The sequence below is a fragment of the Cinclus cinclus genome, chromosome 17 (genome assembly GCF_963662255.1).
Source record: "Cinclus cinclus chromosome 17, bCinCin1.1, whole genome shotgun sequence".
In the NCBI taxonomy this organism is placed as follows: domain Eukaryota; kingdom Metazoa; phylum Chordata; class Aves; order Passeriformes; family Cinclidae; genus Cinclus; species Cinclus cinclus.
In genome coordinates this window covers 11387243-11407507 of record NC_085062.1, presented here as the reverse complement: position 1 = coordinate 11407507, position 20265 = coordinate 11387243, and the positions used below count along the sequence as shown (strand labels likewise).

The window sequence follows — 20265 nt, the reverse complement described above, 5'->3', positions numbered from 1 at the left end:
CTGTTTCATTAACTCCTGCTTTGCACAAACGCACTGAATTAGCTGGAAACACCAGCCCTGACCTCTGGCAGGCAAAGACACAAGCACTACAATCATTTGTATCTGGGCTTAGCTGGAAAAAACCCAACATGCAGTACCTAGAGCTGCTCTGTTAATAAGACTAGAGAAGGTTATCACTGCCCTCCTTCTGCATATGAGAGTGGCACATCCTTCATCCGAATACATTTGTTTTCCTTCTTCCCCAAGGCACCATCCCCATTAGAACCTTAACCTCAATCCCTATTTAAACCAAGACAACAGTGGTGCAAGAAGATCAGTAGTGACAAGAAGATGCCTCTTCCATGGCCCCAAGGGCTGGGTGGTGAAGTCACCACTCACATTCCAAGCCATGAAGTACAGGGCTACTAAGACTCCCTTTCCCACCATGCATTTGCTTGGTTATTTGGAAGGTTAGCAAACTGGATACCTATAGATAATTACTTAAAAACATTTAAAAAGAGGTTAAACTATAAAAGCAGAAAGATGGGATGAAAAGAAGGGAGAAAGAGAATGTAGTGGATCAATCTGAATGGAAACAGACCCCAAAGGCCAGAGATGCCACCCTGGCTCCCCTGTGCTGGCAGGCTGGGGCTGAGGCTCTGCTGGCTCCTCTGTATCATGGCCCTCAGCAAAGTCTGCTGTAGTCAGCAAAGACCAAATTCTCTGTTCACAAGCTCACTCCACCAATTTTGCCTTCCCTGCTGCAGCTCTTTCTGGCCCTCTGGGGAGGGAATTTACTCCCTTTGTTCCCATCTCTTTGTACTACCTGAAATACTCATCCAGCCCAGCAAATCAAACCAATGACAGAAACCTTCCAGTTCCTATGCATAAACCTAGATTAGAACAAAGCCTCTGAAGCCCAGCAGAACTGGGGGGGCTGGAGAGCAGAATAGACACCTGGCACTGCACAGGGAGCCCAGCAGGTAGGGCAGGCTGAGTCACTGCTCCCAAAGCAGGGAATCACCTCTGCAAAAGAGAACAACACTGTGCCAATGAGCCTGTACTCTCTCCTGACCTGCACTCCCCTCCTTAGCAGCCTGTCACTAGGGAGATTAACAGCTGGCTGCCTTCCCCAGTTCAAAGCAATCCCGAAAAAAAGAGCTGGAGCAAGAGGCTGGCAAAGGGGATTTGATTCCTCCCCACAAAACACTCGGGGAAAAAATATTCCACATAAAAGGCAAGGACTGGGAAAAAAAGATAACAGAGATCAGCACCTAGTCAATACATGAAGGGAAAAGGCTATTTTACTCTCTTTCCTTTCCACCAAGGAAACTTCAATGGGAGGAAGACAAATAATGAAAAAAACCATCAAAGCAAGCTGGTGATTCATTAAAATAAAAAATGCATTATGCATTGAGAGCAGTCAATTAGGAGATGCAATCCACACACTGTCCTGTCACCCCGGGGAAAGCACCAGCAAGGCAAGTGGGAGGAAAGGATAAGTAGAAAAGGAAAGATTTACAGGCATAAACAAAACCCAGTTATGACCCCAAGCTGAGCAGCTTGCAGGAAGGAACTGCCATCACTAACCCACACAGAATAGCTGGGAGCAGATTTGTGTCTCTGAATTACTACATGGAGAGTGAACATACCCACTCTCACAGAGGGTTCAACTGGGGCACTACTGCTTTGACAGAAGTAGGATATTGGTGCCAAATGACTAAAAAAAATATTCATGGTCAGATTCCCAGAGTGGAAGACAAGTCCTTTTCTTCCCTGGGCTCAGGAAAAGCTGTGTGCAGGTGAGGGTGGTCAAGAAGGGCTCCCAGTCACCTTAGCACACCCACAGCCCTCTCCTCTGGTATGTCCTCTTCCTCCTTCCCCACATCATTCCTGGAGTCACTGCAGGACCAGTGAGAGTGTGACCAGGCCTGCTGAGCCCAGTCCTGCCGTGCCTCCCCTTCCTGCTTGCTAAGATGTGACAAATCCACCATTCCAAAAAGCCATCAGCAGGATCCTCCTCCTGAGCCCACTCCTCTCCCTCAGGTCTGGCACCTCATTAGGATTCTGCATGACACGTTTCAGAGCCTGCATCCCTCTGCATCCCTGAGATGCTGACAGACAACCAGAGAACACAAACTGCTCCCTCCCCTGCAAGGGGCATTCTAGCCTGTGCTTTCTGCTATGACTCAATCAGCAGACACTTTAACGAGGCCATCCCCTGTCAGGGAGGCACTGGTGACTGATGGCTGAGCTTCTACCTCAGCCTCCAATTGCTTGGCCCCTCCTCCTCTTTTCTCAGCTGGAGGTGTCCTTGGTCGACAAAATGCGACAATGAACAGGACTTGCAGGACAAAGTGCACCAAATTCCCAGAACTGCATCTTCCAGCAAACCTTTGGTCAGCTGAAAATCAGTTTAACAGCTAAAAGAAAGCATGTTTAGCTGTCAGGATCTGGGGATAAATCATGAAGGTTCGTGGTCAATCTCCTGGGCTTTGTAAGAGATGTTTTTGTACAGGGTAATTTAGGTCACTGTTAATCAGCCCGTGTCTGGAATGCTGCCACAGATCTTCTTACACCTTTACTATCTGAGCTGCACCTCTTTGTGTCCAATCTCCTACATCCTTCTCTCTCAACACTTCTCCCACTCCTGGCCGTTCTTCCTAAAGAAGGACTGAACCCCTTTTTAATGGGATTATGAGGCAGCTGAACCAAGCCGTTGAGGAATGCAAACTCCACCACAGAGCGGCTCTGTGGCCTCCCTGCACAGCACTGCAGGTGAAAGATCTGCACACCTCAGACCTTTCTGGGTGCAGTCCAGCTCCTTACAGAGCTGAGAAGGGTTATATTACATTCCTAGGAGTCAATCCCCTCCCTGGCTTTCCCAGCTCATTTCATTTGTTTTGCTTTCCAGTCATATTTACAACACTAGCCTTTAGAATAAGGATGCAGAAAATTAATTTCATGGTGAAAATGAAGGTTCTGGAAAACAGCTTTCCCTAATCTTTCATGACTTCTTTTTCTCCTCCCAGGCTTCCCATTTGGTTTCAGGTAAAACACAAATCCATTTAGTGATGGCAATGTGCATCATAGAATGTATGTATGACAAATGATTATAACAATGCTAAGGACAAAACTCTAATCATACTTTCCCTCTCGGTTTCCAAACTGTTTTCTGAACAAGAAACAGAGGGAGCTGTACCACATCCTTTAAAGAACAAGGACACTGCATAAACTGTATCTTAGCAACAAACATCTTAGCAGCATAACTTCCAAGTCAGCTCTACAGAAAAGACATAACCAGTATTTAGAAACTGAGAAAATAACAAGAGCAGGCAGACTCACCTCCCCTTTCTTGACAGTCATAGATTGCCGGCGAGGAGTGATCTCCTCGTTGATGCTGGAGAGGAAGTTCTGTGAGATCCGCAGAGCGTCTTGCAGCAGGGGATGGTCAGGGTGGCTCACAGGAGTGTGCTTGAGCAAATCCTGCCAGCAGGAACAAACAGACAACACAGTCATGGGCAGCACTGGATGGCAGGAGGGCTCGAGCACCCCTATTCAGAACTGTAGGACAAGATGCTCCAGCTTCCTCATACAGATGAGAGCAAGGTTTTATCTTTAGAAGATAACAACACCCTGCACTTCTTGGTGACATCACTGCAAAGATAACAGCACCCTACCCATGGACTCCATCTCCTTAGTGTAAAGGGAAGAGACTCTTATGCAGCTCAACAGGTTTATTTTTGCAGTCCTGCAGCTCCATGGAAAATTTGAAGGTCAAAGAAAAAAGGACAGGGGTCTAAAGTTTGAAAACTTCCCTTCAGATACTCACATGCAAGACAAGTGTGCTGCGGGTCACTCGATCCACTGGCTTGTACAACAGAGCTGTGGAAACAAAGCAGCAGGAATATCAGGAGTGACTATGGAAGCTCCTTCTAGCATGGACTGTCTTCTACTCATGTACACAAAGACAAGCACCGTGTGCTTGGCCAGGCTCTCTAAATGACCCCATAAAACCATCACTGCTGGGGTTGCATTTGTGCTATCACTGGGTGGCAGACGTTCTCTTAAAATCACAGCAGCCCTGTGGTTGGGCTGGCCTAGCCCAAAGGTTTGAAACCAGGAGGCAGTTCCTCATGCAGGCAGCCTACTTTGCACGAGCTCTGCTACTAAGCAAAAGGCAATTGACTTCCCAGGTAGAGCCAGCAGATCCCATAACCTTCCAGCAGCAGGAAAGAAAAAGAGAGGGTGGAGGTTTGGCAACAGCCCCCACACAGTCCTGACAGACCAGTCTCCTCTCCATGGATCACTCACTTTCCAAGGAATTTTTCATCGTCTGATCTTTAGATTCCTTTGTGCTTCTGGCCTTTAGATTCTAAAAGAAAAAGAAAACCCATGTAGCAGATGGTCAATCACCTTGAAATATCACATGGGAACACAACAGACTATCTGCTCCTCCAGGGGAAAGCCTAGGTGTGAAAGGAGAGCCCTATCACAGTTCAAGTCAGTGATGGAAAATTGTGCTTTCGTTCTTGGTAAAACCACCACTGCCATGTCACAGCACCCACACATCTCAAATATTAATGTTCTTAGAAGCACCTGTCAATAGACATGCAGCAAAGCAGGGAACCACCTACAGCAGCAGGGACAGGGGAGTTTTTACATCACCTGCAGAAGAAAGACATCCATAAGGACACAGCCATTGTCCCAGCACCAATAAAAAAAGTATAGGATTGGCATTCAACACCCTAGATTATACTTCTTCCTGCACTCAGAGCTGGGTGACCAGCAGCAAAGGAACACTGTCTGTGACTGCTCTTTGCCATGAACCATGCATTAAGGTTCTTAGCTCCAAAATCCTCACCAGGAAATGCAGAAGTGCCATCACCATCATTCCAAATACAGTAGATACTGGCAAAATTCAGAATTATTCATCAGAGACAGCGAAACTGAGAGTTCATATTTTACCTCTTTCTCACTGAAGTCTCAAGAGACATGTGAAACAGAATGTACTCAGGAGTTTTCTCAGAGCACTAAATGCCCCTGGTAGTACTCAGCTCTGATGATTTATCTGATTGTTTTTAAGGAGACATATATGAAATTCATGTTCTCTTAGCAACTGAGTTCTTCAAGGAATAATCACTGCAATACAAAGAGTCAATGAGACCATGCACTGCAGAGAGAGCTGATGGTCTGGGAAGCCTGAAAAAATATACAAAATGCTTTGAGACAGGTACCCTTGTGACAGGAAGGAAATCAGAGCAGGCCAAAGAATAGTATTATAGATTTACGGTTGACACACTTGCCTTCTTCAAGACAGAATTACCCTCTCCTCTCCATGCCTGTGAAGCCTGCAATCCATTGACAGCCATAGTGCAAGCCATTAAGGATGGCTTTTACACCACAGACAGAATTATCATCAGCAGGAGATACATCTGAGAAACTCACAGAGAGCTTTCCCTTCTAGAAAGGCATGAAGGTGGCACAGAGCTGGAGAAGTTCAAAGCAATGCCAGTTTTTACCAGGTTCCCTGGGTGGGGACAGCACACAGAGGTTGTGTCTGACTAGCCTGAGGACAACTCAGTTTAAGAACATGAGCTGAAGCAGGGAGTCTGTGGGAGCTCACAACTCCTCCAGAAGTTAGAGGTACTTGGAGAATAGACAGGAGTGACATGGCAGGGTATTAGTCAGAGCCAGACAGCTCGTGTGCCTGAACACCGTGACATTACCTCAGAGATTTCAGCAAACTGAGCATTGGCTTGGCAGCATTTCTCTGCTGTCTCCATAGCAACTTCATAGTTATCCACAAAGGCCCGGTACACTCCCAGCTGGCTGGCCTGCAGGAAGCAAAACAAAATACAATAAATGCTGTGGAAGAAGGCAGTTTGGGATGGTCAGTCTTGGTATCCAATGATCAGGTCATGTTCCATTCAAACCAAACAGCTCCAGGGAATGCTGAGCAGGTCCAGAATGACATCTCTGACCTCTCAACTTTGTCTAACCAGCACTGGTGCCTCCATGCACCCAGTCCCACCCCATGATGAACAAGTTTACTTGTGAAGGATGTGAAAGCCTATGAGAATGACACATCCTTATTTCTGACATCTATTTTTCCCTTCTGAACTGCCAGATTAGTATCTATTAATACGGCAGCTCATTGATGTAACTGGAACTGCTGGCTTTTTGCCACAACATATGAATCAGGGAGGAATGATTCAGCCTAACAGCACAAATGTGACTCCAGTAAGCTACTTGTTGGCCTTTGCATGATGGATATACTAAATCAAACCCAGATATTACCCATATCTGCATTGCTGAGCATTATTATAAGGGCAGCAGAGTGCTGAAAATACAGAAGAGAGATCCAGAGCACAATCTGTTTGGACAGCAGTGACTGGGGTACTAGGTAACAGAAAATGGCAGTTTTTCCAGCAGAAGGAATGTGGAACTGGTCCAGAAGAGGATGGAACAGGCCTCAGAGTGCAGTAGTAAGTCATTATTATCACAGAGTCTTAGCACTGATCCTGTTTGCTGACTTAGGAATTGCAGCCATATTCATGCCAGAGAACACAAGATCCAGCATGGGAAATCCCTGGGTAGCCTCCAAGCTTGTCTGGAGTGCAGAGCTGGCTTTGTGCTGCAGAGCTGCCAGGCTGGGCTGGGCACACCTCAGCAGCCTGAGCCTGCAGTGCCAGGCAGCAGCCAAGGGTGCAGCAAGGAGACACTGCCAGGGGGCTGCACTCACCTCAGCACTGCTGCAGCCTCCCTGAGCCTGCTGCCCGAGATGTGCCAGAGGCAGAGCAGGGAACTTCCCACTGCTCCTTCCCTCTCCTGCTCTCTCTCATAACCATTGTGCTCCCCAGTGTCCATGGAGCTTTGTGCAAGGAGTGATGGAAAAGAAAAAGCCACTCTCAGGACAACATTTCCTGCACAAACTCTGTTAATAGGGCTGAGAAACAGTGAGGTATTTCCTCGGTCACATTTTACTGAACCACTAGAAACCAAACTCAACCCTTACACAAATTACCCAGTTGAAGAAAACTGTGCTCACTTATACCAGGGATGACCCCAGCAGCATGGACAGAATGAAATCTGTATTTGCCACAGAGGCACAATCCTGTGAAGATGTTGCTGTCAGAATTACTGACCATTTGCAGGGCTTATGCCATTCACATTTGGATGATGCCAGGTAATATGGCAGAGCTTTAAAGTTTCTCCATTCCCAAGCAGTTCTTTCATTTCCTGCCACTCCTAAACAGTCTTTCTAGGCTTTCATTTTCTTCCTCTGAATATATCATCAAAAAGACATCTTTTTCATTAAAAACTGAGCTTCCAACCAAAGCAATAATGTTCACACACCATTTTCGTGCTTGTTTGATTTTTTTTCAATTAGAAAGAACTCACTGGAAATGAAACAAGAGTTGGTAGAAATGGCTGTCTTTTGGACAGTTTTTTTTTGTGTGCTTCTGAGGCCCACCTCTGAGTGAGGATGTTTGCTAAATATTTCATTTCTAAAAACAGCTCTAAAGAGTTTCCTTTCTAGCTATAAAAAAATATGTACAATATATTCCCTAAAAATGAGAAGTGTGTTTCACTCCCACATGCCTGGCATCTTTTCTTTTTCTCAACAGGAAAAGGTGTAATAACAGTCAATTTGATGTTGCAAATAGATTGTACTTTGTGCCAGAACACATGGAATTCTAAAACTCTTTGCATCCACTATCTGTAATTTCAATCTACTGTGCTGTTTTTCACATGAGAGTACAGAAAGTTAATGTCCCCAAGGAAAATAATCTGGATATTTCAGTGTTTATCATCAGACTGCATGACATGACCAGGAGCAAACAGTCTGCTCCAAAAGATTTGATGTACATCCAATGCAGATGCCTTATAAAGCCTGATGTTCTTGCTGTCTCTCTCATCCCAGTGCCTGCCAAGAATTATTAGTTTTATCTCGTCCAACAAAAAGTTTGTAATTCCCACCACTGCTGGACCAAACCACCCAAAACTGAAACTGCTACGCCAGCTCAAAGCCTCCTGCATTAGGGCAATTTGTTCCTTTGTTTCCAGTGCTAATCCAACAAAACCAACAATTCTGCCACAAATGCAGAAAAATCAGGGGAACATAAGAGCAGAGGAAGGTGAACTCCTATACCTGAGATCAGCCAGCAACAAGTAATGGTCTGAAACAAAAGCCTGAGTAGCTGTGCAGTGAGTAGAGGGTTGCTGAACAGCCCTGCCAAGGAATACGTTCAGGTCTTCTCCAATTAATGCTATTCCCATTGCTGCACCACATGTCCAGGGCAGCTTGTGAGGCTGCCACTTCCAGCAGCCTTCTGTGTCTGCTTCAGCACCCAGCAGCAGCTGGGTTTGTCCTCTCAAAGCAGCTGCTCAAATTGCATACCATGAACTATTCACCAAGGCACCAACTTGACCCCTCCTGGCTAAAACATGCTGGCAGCGAAAAGCAGATTCTTGTATTTTCATCTTGAGCTGCTGGTATGTACAGAAAACATCATCTTCCATGCCAGCTCCCCCAGCTCCATAGGGGATGGAGCTGATACTGGGCTACACAGCTGCTAACAATTGATGGACCCTGGTAAAGCACACTCCCCAGCCAATAAACCCCTCACTGGAATGTCACTCCTACCCTAAGAACCAGAGGCACCTCAGGAATGCAGAGCTTCTTTTCTTTGCTAAAAGGGAAAAAACAGCTCCTTTAATCCTTTGCTCTCTGCACATGCTAGGGGAGAGGCTAAAGGGGCCAAAAAACCCTCCTAGAATGCAAACAATTTGTCATCTGGCTCAGAAACTCAGCAATTTTAATTCAGCCTCAGGAATATGCTGTATATGTCTTTGTCCTTTTCTGCACTCAGAGGATTTTGTTGAGGTTGCTTGGAGGACTCTCAGCTGCAGGTTGACTGCATCAGCATAACAGCATGGGGAATTTCTATTCAGTATAATGGCAGGAAAGCAAAGCCAGTGGTGATGACCATAAATCAGCACCAGGCAGAGCAAAGCGCCACAGAGAGGGAAGGATGTGTTGGGCAGTTCAACAGTAATGAGGAACACTTCACTGTTGGTGTTAAGTTCACTTTGTAATACTGCCACTCTCCCATCTCCATCTAAAGGAAATGCTTTGAGGACTTTGCAGAAACCCTGGAAATTCAACATTTATGTGAAACTGTATTTATTTTACCACCACAGCTTGCTGCAGTCTTTAATTAAAGACAGTGAAAGAGCCACTTTTGCTGTAGAGCCTCCACTGCAGTGGCAAAGTGGGGTGATGAGCAACCTCTCATGTATTCCAGCCACAGACTTTGATCCCTTTGGACTAGGCAGCCACCAAAGGGAACCTCCAGCTCCTGTGAGATGGGTGAGGGGTACCAGCACCCTTGCTGATGGCAGCTGACTCACCAGTTTCTGGAAGAGGTCCCCAACACGCTGCTGGTGACTCCACTGCTGCACTCGGGGAAAGAGCCCATCATAGAATTCTTTGTGGATCTCATAGAGCTCAGGCACTTTGAAGAATATTGTCTCAATCTGCTGACTGGTCAGCACAGGCTGGGAGGTGGTGGCAGCAGCTTTCAAAGGCTTCATAGGCTGAAATGAGGAAAGAAGGAAATCATTGTCACGTGAACCACGAATGTTCACCTTTGCCACACTGCAACGCATCCCTCCATGGAGTTATTTTTCATCCTAATAAGAAGTGAGATTTGCATTCACACAAATCCTAAAAGCTAGACATGAACAAGTTCTCTCATGGGGATCAGCCACCGTGGCAGGTGGATTTTCCCTGGACATTAATGCTGCAATTAAAATCCCTTTGCACTCCATTTCCTTAATCTCTGTCCAACTGGACAGCAACATGTAATAATTAACACAGGATACTTAAAGACAGAGCTCCTGGATACTGCCACATTAACAACTCTCAAACTCTGCTACATCCAGTCATACCTTTAAGCCTCTCTCTCTACTGGAGAAGAGGAGTAACAGGTACCTTTTGCACCCGGCAACTTGTAACCCAGGGTATGTGAAGTTCAGGGAAACTCTGGATAGAAGCAGCAGTGAAAGTTCAAGTACCAGAGTTTGAACTGGCACCTGTCCCCAGCCTTACCAGCAGCAGGGCTTCCAGGTGGCTCAGGTAGGTTTCCTCACTGGCTAGGATTCCTGACAGGACCCATTTTCTCATCTCCAGGCCCTTCTCCAGGTCTGGCTCACTCTACAAAGAAGTTGTTTAGGAGAAAAAAAAAATTAAAAATTAAAGAGCAGGTTGCAGGAAGAATAAGAAAAAAAAAAAAACAAGAATGAGGATGGAGAGTAAAAGACCATTCAGCTGACCAGAGCACACTCGGGTTTTTTTATTTACTTTCAGACTAAAAACCAAACAAAAACATACACCTGTGCTCAGCAACTTGTTTCTAGAAATATGCAAACAAAAAACATCAAATAAATTTTTATTTACCAGCAACTGATTAGATTAGATTATTTACAGGTTTCAGCTTTAGTCATCCAACTGTGGTGTCTCAATTAGGTGCACAGAATAAAAAGCATGGGACTTGAAAATTCAGAATCCATCCTCCTAAACAAATCTTAGGGCCCTTGTTCTGTGCAATGTCCTCCCTCCTTCCACAGGAGCTCTCCAAAGCTGTGTTTCTGTGAGCAGACAAGGTCCTTCCTCTGCACCTCCCCAGGTGTGCATGAACACACCACAGTCACAGCCTGCCCTGGCTCCACAGGGCTGTTCATCCTCCTGCTCTCTACTATTCCCTATGTGATTTTTCAGAGCCAGCTTGCACAATGTCTATTTTTAGTGAGAGGATGGAATAATTAGCACGGCTTGGAATGCACATGCTGATTTTCTTATTGGGATTCCATGAAGGAGTTCTTAACCAAAACAACTGAACAGTGAGGGGGGAAAGCCCCACATGACTACGTCCAAGGGCTAATGGGGAAGACTAGCATGAAGTGTTAAGAGAAGCAGTAATCACTTCAGCTGAATTTCAATTACCCTTCCTCTCAAAACTGTCACCTGAAAAAGCATTTAACCTGATAAAGTGAAACTGAGTGTTTCCAAAAACTCTAGAAAAATTTGGTCAAGCAATGAAGGTTATAAATAATGAGAAACATCCCCTTTTACAGAGTCCTATTCCCAGTTCTTTTTATTTCTGTCATTCACAAAAATAGCATTTTAGAACTCTTGCAACCTTTTTATGTTGTTAAATGTCTCTAAGAATAGAGTCAGAAGTTGGTTCTGAAAGGGTACATGCTTTTCTAGGGATCTGGGTGGGTTTTTTGGGACTCTATCCTACTTCTAATATCCAGAAGTATCTTCAGCTTTTGAGTTCACAGCAGGAGCATCAGGAAGCAGAGCAGTACACTCCACTCTAGTGGCTGAATATACAGCCCTAGAGCTGTCCCCAAAAACACTCCACTTAGCTTAGGGTCCTCTGCAGATGTACAGATGAGGTACCTGGGCTAGAGGTTTAATTTGCAGGAACTATCACATCCTGTGTGTGACTCTGAGCCTACGCACAACACAAAGAAAGAAACAGATCCTCACGCTCCCAGATATTTCTGGATACTGCCTCATCAATAACCATCCTGATTTTTGAACAGTTTCATTAAATTTCACAAGCTATATTCTAGCCTAAAAGACTTGCAGCAACTACTTCATAAAAATTTTGTGAGGTGTCAAATACCACCACCACCACCACCACCTCTTAAATAAAAGTGGCAGACAGAAGCTGTTCTAAGGAAATGAGTAAGATTTACACACGTTAGGTACTACATGGAAAGAAGAACTCTTTTTTGCATCCCACCCCTCAGTGACATTCAGTAAGAACCACAGTACCTTTTAAAATCTTGAAAGGGCATCTCAAAGAAGGCAGAAATTTGCAATTCACCAGTCAGTGTGCAGAAGACTTCAGAAAAACACAAGTGACAAACTACATGTTAAAATGAACACTGCACCAAACTCTGTGCATCCATGGAGCACCCATGTGACTGGCATAGAAATGTTCAACAAGGCTGTGACCATTGCTTATGGTTTCTGTGCTGGGAGTGCCTGGGTGTCCAGCTCATGGACATTTTGTAAGGCATGGTACACACATGCAGTCAAGACAGGCAGCCCCAAGAGGGTTAACAGAGACTGCCTTCGTTCCCAAAGAGGAAGGGATGCAGCAACCCTGGTGCAAGAAAAACACAACTGCTCTTGGTTTCCAAAGATTTCCTACAACACTTACAAAAGAAAAAGTGCAGCTACACAAAGAAGCATTGAGAAAAACTAACAGTGCTCCAAAGTCTGCATTGCTGAGGATGAGGTAACTGGTCAATATTGACACAGCACTATAATTATCTTTAGAAGGCTCTCTTGGAGGAGGTGAGGATTTAAAAACCAGCTGGGTATGTTTGTAACATCTGTAAAGAACAGCACAGTGACAAGTTATTTAAATATAACTTAAACTTCCCCATCACAACAGTGGCACAACAGTTTCCCTCTTCACAAGTAAAAGCTTTAATTTACAAGCCAGCTCTTGCTGGGCACCATCAGCTGACGGAGAGGCATTTTCTGCTGGAATGTTAATTTCCTCCTGTTTAAAGAGATGCACTTTCAGAGAGACAAACATCTCCCAGGACACACTGCAGCCCTTCCTTCCTGGCCATTACCACAAGAGCACTGAGCAAAGTCCACAGTTTTGTCCTTTTTTAATAGAGGCATTTTCCCAGTGTAATGCTTCCAGAAGTCCAGCCTTGGCCACAGCCAGCCAGGATGGCAGGCAGGGCCTGGCTGTTCTATGCTCTGCACAGCAATTGCTCAAGAAACCCTCAGGGGAGTTGATCCAACAGTCACAGGGCACATTACAAGATCTCCAATGCACTACCTCAGATTTACATACAGCTTCCTCAAGTGTGAAAAGATGATCCCCTGCTCCTGCTGTGTCAGGGATCAATGCAGCACTAGGGAGCTGTTCTGTGCATTGTGCTGCTGCTCCTGTTCCCTCCCAGGAGCTGTGTCCTGACAAGAGCTCCTGCTGAGGGAAGCCTTTGCTCACACTGTCAGCTGGGGCTGCATGGAGCACGATGAACATCTGGAAAACAGCCCCTGTGCCTCTTCAGCCTCAGGGTCCTTTTAAGTCACAACTGTTATGAAACGTACTCCAAGACTCAGAAATTCACTTAGTGCCAAAATCAGGAGGAAGAAGAAGAAGTTTCTTATTTGGTATTACAACATCCCTCACTTACAGAGCTGGGAACAGGCTCACCTGCTCACCCAGAGCAGGACAGCAGTGAGCAGAGACTGTAGGACTGTCCTCCCACCCTGCCCACACAGCAGCCAAGCTGTGATGCACTCTGAGCCAAGGGCATTTCTGCTCTGCCCGTGTCTGACACGGAAGGGAAACAGAGAGCAACACTGCCTCCAACAGCCTCACTGGCCCTCTGTTCCTGCACTCCAGCCAGGACAGCTCAGAGGGAACATCCTGGGCATCGGTGTCAAGCTCCCCAACAGCACAGGGAGACCTGCCAAGGCTGAGGACTCCTTTCCCCTACCCTGGCAAGAAGGGAGCAGTCAGAAATATTTGAGCTGCTTGTGGCAAGTGGAGGAGCTGGTACCACATCTACCAGAGCACAGAGGATGGGGAAAATACACCTATTACCCAAGTGCAGATGGGATGTTCCCAGCAGGAAGTGGGAGCAGCCTGTATTGGCAAACTCTACCCACTCAGCAGGGAGTGCCAGCTGGTCAGCAGTCCATCCCATGCTTCCTACCCACCTTGGTTAGCCTGTTTTCCACTTGTACAAGTCTGACTGGTATTTCATGCTCTGACTGTCCCTGCCTCTTTGATGCCAGCATCCATGTCTAGTCTTTCTCCATTGCCCTCCCACCTTTTGGCTACCTCTCTACCCACGTATTTCAGAATAAATCTTACAGGACTGTACCAGGGCAGCAGTCAGAGCATTCCTGTCTCCCTGCTATGGGAGCTGAGAAGACCCAGCACCCAGTCAGATTGGAACAGACAAGAAATCAGTGCTTTGCTTCCACTCCTCATGAACAACGCTTAAAAATCACCAAAACAATAACGAAGGTGGAAAGTAGGCTACAGGAAATTACACAGGTATCTCATACCTATAAGATCCTGGTGTTCTCCTCAACTGGGTGGTGCTTTTTGCTATTCCAAAGCCTTAAAAACCAAAAGATTGAGTCACAGTGCAATCTTGCAACCTGAGCCACAGCCAGTGAGAGGGTTGGAAGCTCTGGAGACATCAGAGCACACAGGCTGGCCCTGAGCCATGGCTGGGTTCAATGTGTTTACAGCCTGTCAGCCTAAGTACTTTAGTTTACTAACCAGGTTGGCATCATGTGTTGTGTTCAATTACTGTGAGGCTGACATTTACCAGCTCCAAGGTTTAGACAGATTCAGCTCTTCCTGACTCTTGTTAAAGAACTCAGGGCTTCCGGGTTCTTATTTAAATTAGCAATGATTGATTTATTGCAAATGTTAGAAGAGCACAGATGAAGAATCTGGAAACCACAATAAGTAAGATTTTGCGAGGAGGTTGCTGCTGGCACAGCTCTTTAAAGAGAATCAGGGATTCAGAGTGGACGTATAAAAGGCACTTTAACTCTTCCTTTGGTACAGGGTGTTCATACACCATGCAATGAATGCATTCAAAGACAAGCCTTCCCATAAGGATAGCTCACAGTCTCATACAGAAGCTTATAAAGGAGAAAAACATTCAATTCCATTTATAAAGTGTAAATAAGTTTGAAAGCTTCTGCTGGAGGTGTCTCATTGTCTTGGTGATATTAAAGAGGCCAAATTCTGTAATCAAGCCAATCATGCTCCATGTGGGGAGGGGAAACAGCAGGGAGAAGAGCCAACATTATTTATAACATCACTACTGGTGTGCCAGCTCTCATCAGGAAGGGCTGTACATCCAGGCAGAGCCTTTAAGGAGCAAAGAACTGGAGAAGAAAAAGGAAAAACTGCATCTGTTGGGGGTGGTGAGGAGAAAGTGACAGTAAAACAAAACAAACAAACCAATTCAAATACTGAGAGGAAGAAAGGAGAATGATTAGGAAATGCTGGAGGGGGAAGGACAAGCTAGCAAGAGTAGTACCAACAGGAGCAGTAATCCCATTCACTGCTGTAGTTTCAGAGGTCATCTTCCCTGCATCCCCTTGGGACCAAGCTAGGAGCAAAATCCACAACCTGCTCTGCCACAGGCCTGCTCTTGCTGAGCTGGCAGACAACAGGAACAAAGGGATCTGATCTGAGGACAGGCTGCCAATGCTGCACCAACCACGGACACACAGCAGAAAAAGAAGGAGAAATTCTACCTGAAAGTCTGTAAGTATTGGCCAATTTTTCCTCCAAACAGAACTGACAGTAGGAGGTAGCTGCTCAGCTTTAGCACTCCTGCCTCCCTTGCTTTGATTGATGCAAGAATTGGAGAGATCTGTTTTGTCAAAAACTCCTCTTCTAAATTCCTGAGGAAGGGACTCTCCTCACTACCTGGGGGCAGTGGAATGAGCTTTGCTTTCCCATGGCCTGCCCTGCACCCACCCCAAAGAGCCCCAGGCATGCCTCTGAGCCTGCCTCTGCAGGTGAGCATCCTGAAAGGCCTTTCCTATTTCTGCACTTCCACAGCTGCACCCTCTCCTCAAATGGAGGAGGATGGTCCTCCTTGCAGTCAGGGTGACAGTGAGTGAGGCTTCCCCCTTCTCCCAGCCTTCTTTAGCCTCCAGGCTGCAAGCTACCCACTCCAAAACTCCTGGCAGTAACTCCTCTCTTCTGAAGGGTGTCAGTCACTGATTTTCCAGCTGTCCCTACACCTTCCTGTGGCCCAAGAATAGCATAGCAAGCTCTCCCTCTGCCCTCCTCTAACTTTATCCAGGTATTTTCTCTGCTCTTCCTCCTCACTGTATGGGAAAGACAGATACATTCTCTCTCTTTCTGGGAGTGAATTATCACTGTTATTTTACCAACAGCCTGACACCTTCTGAAACTACCAGCACTGTCTTATTTGGCAAACATTTGGGCTGGCATTTTCCAATAGAGGTTTCCAGAATGTCTGAGAAGTTCTATCACAACAGTTCAGCTGTTATAGAAAGGAAGGTTTGGGAAAATTAAATATCTTCTCAAGTTAAATAAACAAACACCTTAAGCACTAGTGGAACCTATTTCCACTTTTTCCTCTGTCCCTGTAGGCTTGCTTCAGAGCAAACTTTGGCAAAAGCACTGGTTTTATGGCAGGACATGAATCAGCAGCACAGCCTGAGATTCCAGAAGAGCCAGAAGATATGGAGAAAGTTTGGTCAAACCCTACAAACATTTATTAAGGCCTCCTTTCCACGCAAATGACAAGTCAAGGGCTGCTGAGATCCACACTACAAATGTCTATAGTGCTTGTCCCTCTCTGGGTCACAGATAAAACTAATGCTGGTGCAGCCTTGTCCTCCTCCTTGGACGGCAACAGTTTGTGCAGTGGGCAGGGAGCAGGAGGGATGGGAATACAGCAGCCATGGCTGGAGTGGCACAGTTTGGAGGCAGAGCAGGCAGTATCTCCTCATCTGCTCATGAGATACAGGTGGTAGGAGGGAGTAGAAAACACTGCCCAATGTAAACACCACAAACCTCTGGAAGTCAACTGCATCCCTCAGTTCTTGGAATAGAATGTGCTGGGAGTTGGTCACCCTACACACTGAGGGGCCAGCAGGAAGCCCCTTCACAAGTAGTCCAGGAGGTTTCCTTTCATTCTCTTCTAGGAAGAGACGCTGCCTATGGGACTCTGCACTTCCTCTGTGGTGGCTGGACAGAGAAGGCCAACCCTGATGTGCTACCCAACCAAAGGGTGTGCTGCTCTAGGGAGTTGAAAGAACTCAGTCAAACACCTGGCAGAAAAATACAAAGCACAGAGCAAGCCCATAAGACACATCAAAGCAAAATGCCCTCAATATTCAGATAGCAACAATGCAGTCCCCAAGAGGTCTCACGAAGGAGGCAGCTGAACATCACAACAAAATGCTGTAATGCCTGTGTGATAAGTGAATGACTTAGATTTATAAAATATTATGGTTTGCTACATTTTCCATTTTCTGGGTGCCTGACTGGAGTGCTGTTAACTCTTGGTTGCAAAGTGAAATTAAAGAAATTTTACTTTAATATGAAGAAAGCTGTTTTAAAAGTCAGAACCTGGTTTTGCAGAACATTACACATCCCACATTAAGCACCCAAAATTAGCAGATGCTTCTTCCATAACCTGTCTGCCCTGACTACCTGTGGTTAGTGAACATACCATCCTCCTATCTCACAGGAGCACTGCAAGGACAATTAAGACCTGTGTGGCAATTCCAGCTGTATTTGGAGTTAGTGCAAATGAATACTTTTGTACCCAGACTGGAGTTTGCAGTGTCCTGTAAATAAGGTGCACACACCGGAGATGAAAATGAGGTGCAGCTCTAGAGATGAAATACTGACTCTGGTATCATTCACTCTATCCACTGCACAGTGCAGGAGCCCACAGGAAAGATGGGAGAATTGAGTAATTCGAAGTTATCGTAAAGATTCAAGACTTCATAGCTCCCGAATGACTTTACATCCTTAATGCTTTGCCCTGATTTTTGTAGTCCACGCATTGCGTTGCTGCATACAGTTCACTTCACTTCCAGACTCTGGTCATAAAAATAATCTGAAATTTTCAGAAGTAACTGCTGGCACCTCAGTTAAAAGTAAAAGGGCAAGAAGACAACTTTAAAAGCGAACACATCTAAACAAAACATGCTTTCTGCTAGTCAAGTTTAGTACCAAAAAAAAAATAGAAGAGACATACATCCTGATATTTCTGGTCCAATGCATGCTATGTGGTTGGCTCAGTGTTTGACACTTGATTTTGTTACTGATGTTTTTTCCACTACAGCTGAAAACATAGCCCAGCAAAAGCCATCTCACAGCTTTTGATGACTGAAAGTTTAACTTGCTTGGGAAATACCACGATATAAATTAGTCTCTTTCTGCTTGTCATGGACTGTCCAGGGATTGTCATCTGTGGACTGATTACCCACAGGATCAAGTGAAGCAGCTGAGGTTCATGATTAGAAGTCTAATGTGTATCAGGGCACCTCTTTCTTTTGGAAGACACGAAACATCCTTTTATAGGCGGAGAAAAGAAAGCAGCAATTTATATTAAAAATAGTTTTTAAAGAAGCAGCCTTCAAGCATTATTAAAGTAACTCCTAAATTAACTGCTGTTAAGTGCTTATGAGGCAATATTCAAACAAATAAAGAACAAGATTAAGTATCACGCAGTGTCTCTTCCAGGCCTCCAGTCACAGGCACTGTCATAACTGGTTCTTTGAAGATAACTCTCAGCCATGTGTAGTCACAGAGTGCTTTTCCTTCATCTTGAGAAACATAACCTGAAATCTCAAGCCAATATTAAAATGGCTTTGGAGCTTTTTGAATTCTCTAATGATAATTTCTTCATTCAAAAGCTTCTTACATATCCCAAGAATTCTCATCTTGAGAGATAAGAAAGCATCCCAAAATGCATACACTAAAGCATAAGCAGCTAACTAGATTCCACACTTTACAGTCAAATAAAATTAAGCAAACAACAACAATACATCTACTTGATAATGCTTTAAGAGATCTTGACAATGAGAAAATGAGGACACTGTATCAGGAAGGATTCTTAGCCTAGCATTCATGCTGGAAGAAGCATAGCTGTGACAGTAACCAACAAAGAGCAGAAGGCTGTGTATAATGAACACAGAGCACTGATGGTTTGTGCCACTTCTCAGTCTTGCCTTTTGATACAAGGTAAATACAACTGCCTGATAATGGTGATGGTGTTGATTTACACATATACTGATGTATCTAAAATATCCATAATTATCTTCCGTGACATCTTAATTAACAGGAAAGAACAATATAATGACAATACATAAGTTAAAACTCTTGGTTGAGAGATTTCAAAGTGTCATTTACAATGTGGGAATTCAAGGTTGTTTGGCACATTTCCTTAGAAGTACTGTGGAAGAAAGTGACAGTTGGCTTCATGCTATTGAACATTTTTATGAATGATCTGAGGAACCCAAAAGTTTGAAAATGACTAAGATATTCCGGGAAACAGCAACTCAGGACTCAAGTGCTCTGCAATCTATTCCAAAAGGACAAAAACAAAATGTTGAAAGTCAAAGAGACTAATCCAAGCTGAAACTAAGATATTTCGGACTCTGAAGACAGCAGAGCCAACGTTTTTTTACTGAGGCATGCAGATGAGCCACTACCAAGAATATTGTAAAACCAAAACTGGAAATTTTCCTGAAGTTCCAAGCTATAGCCATGCTACTGAACCTGAAGCAAAACCAGAGCAAGGTTGGCTGAAGACTTAAGCCACAGGTCAGGCAAGGCAGTCCCTTCTGTATTTTTAATCTATGATAACTGATTATATAGACAGCGATTTAGTGAATAGGTAAATCCATTACAAGCAGTGGCCACCTCCCATCCAAAGTCATCATTTCAGAGCTGGCACTTTTAATGCTTTTTATTCCATTTTCACAGGGTGAAGGAAATAGGTCTTCCAGATGCTTGATCGAAACCCTTAACCTACCTGAAAATGACTTTTATTTTCCTTGTGAAAGGCAATGACAACTCACATGCAGAGATATATGAATGTGCTCCACTCTGCAGTCTCCTTTCCAAAATATCTGCCATTTAGAGACCCTCTCAACTGCAATTAGTCACCAATTCTCTCCTCTAAAATGCACAAAGGGCTCGAAAATCATATACACAACACTGACCCCTGAAGTTTAGGCCTAGTGTGGGAAGACAGGCTGTAAGTATAGTGCAGAAGGCAATCTTTCCCAATGAATTACAGCTGTACTGATTACCAAGGAGTAGAAACAGCCTTGCCTGCTCAATGAGGATGGGGGTTGTAAAAGAGTGGGCTAGCTAGTGGAGAGCTGCAGTTTGGGATGGAGTCTGCTGCCTGTGCTGTGAAGAGAAAGGGATGTGCAGCTGTGCAAGGGACAGATAAGGTAAGAAGATGCTGTGTGAGGGACAGACAGGGTTAGGTGGCCGGGTATGGGATAGGTTGGGGTTTAGCTGGCCATGTAGAAGGAAACTTGCAGAGAGGAGAGAAGGAGTCAGTGCTGTGCGGAGCTGACTATGAGGAAAGAAGTCAGAGTCGCCTGAAAGAAATCCACTGAAAGAGGCATGAAAAGTGTTTAGTAAAAGACTGGTGGCGGTGCCGCCAGTCGCATCCATCTCAACATACAGC

The 20265-nt window shown here is 45.0% G+C and overlaps 1 protein-coding gene across 3 annotated transcripts in view; it reads right to left on the bottom strand.

Annotated features, from left to right (window-relative positions):
- Nucleotides 1-20265, bottom strand: part of BCR (BCR activator of RhoGEF and GTPase) — a 91185-nt gene that overhangs the window by 24247 nt on the left and 46673 nt on the right. For 2 of the 3 annotated variants that reach the window (XM_062504065.1, XM_062504066.1), the window contains exons 3-8: nucleotides 10097-10201; nucleotides 9397-9582; nucleotides 5709-5816; nucleotides 4294-4354; nucleotides 3812-3864; nucleotides 3325-3465 (exon numbers count right to left, since the gene is read on the bottom strand). In XM_062504065.1, the coding sequence (XP_062360049.1) occupies nucleotides 3325-3465; nucleotides 3812-3864; nucleotides 4294-4354; nucleotides 5709-5816; nucleotides 9397-9582; nucleotides 10097-10201 (654 nt within the window). Of the gene's footprint in view, nucleotides 1-3324; nucleotides 3466-3811; nucleotides 3885-4293; nucleotides 4355-5708; nucleotides 5817-9396; nucleotides 9583-9675; nucleotides 9702-10096; nucleotides 10202-20265 lie in introns of those variants that run through there. The other variant, XM_062504067.1, reaches the window with a different exon arrangement.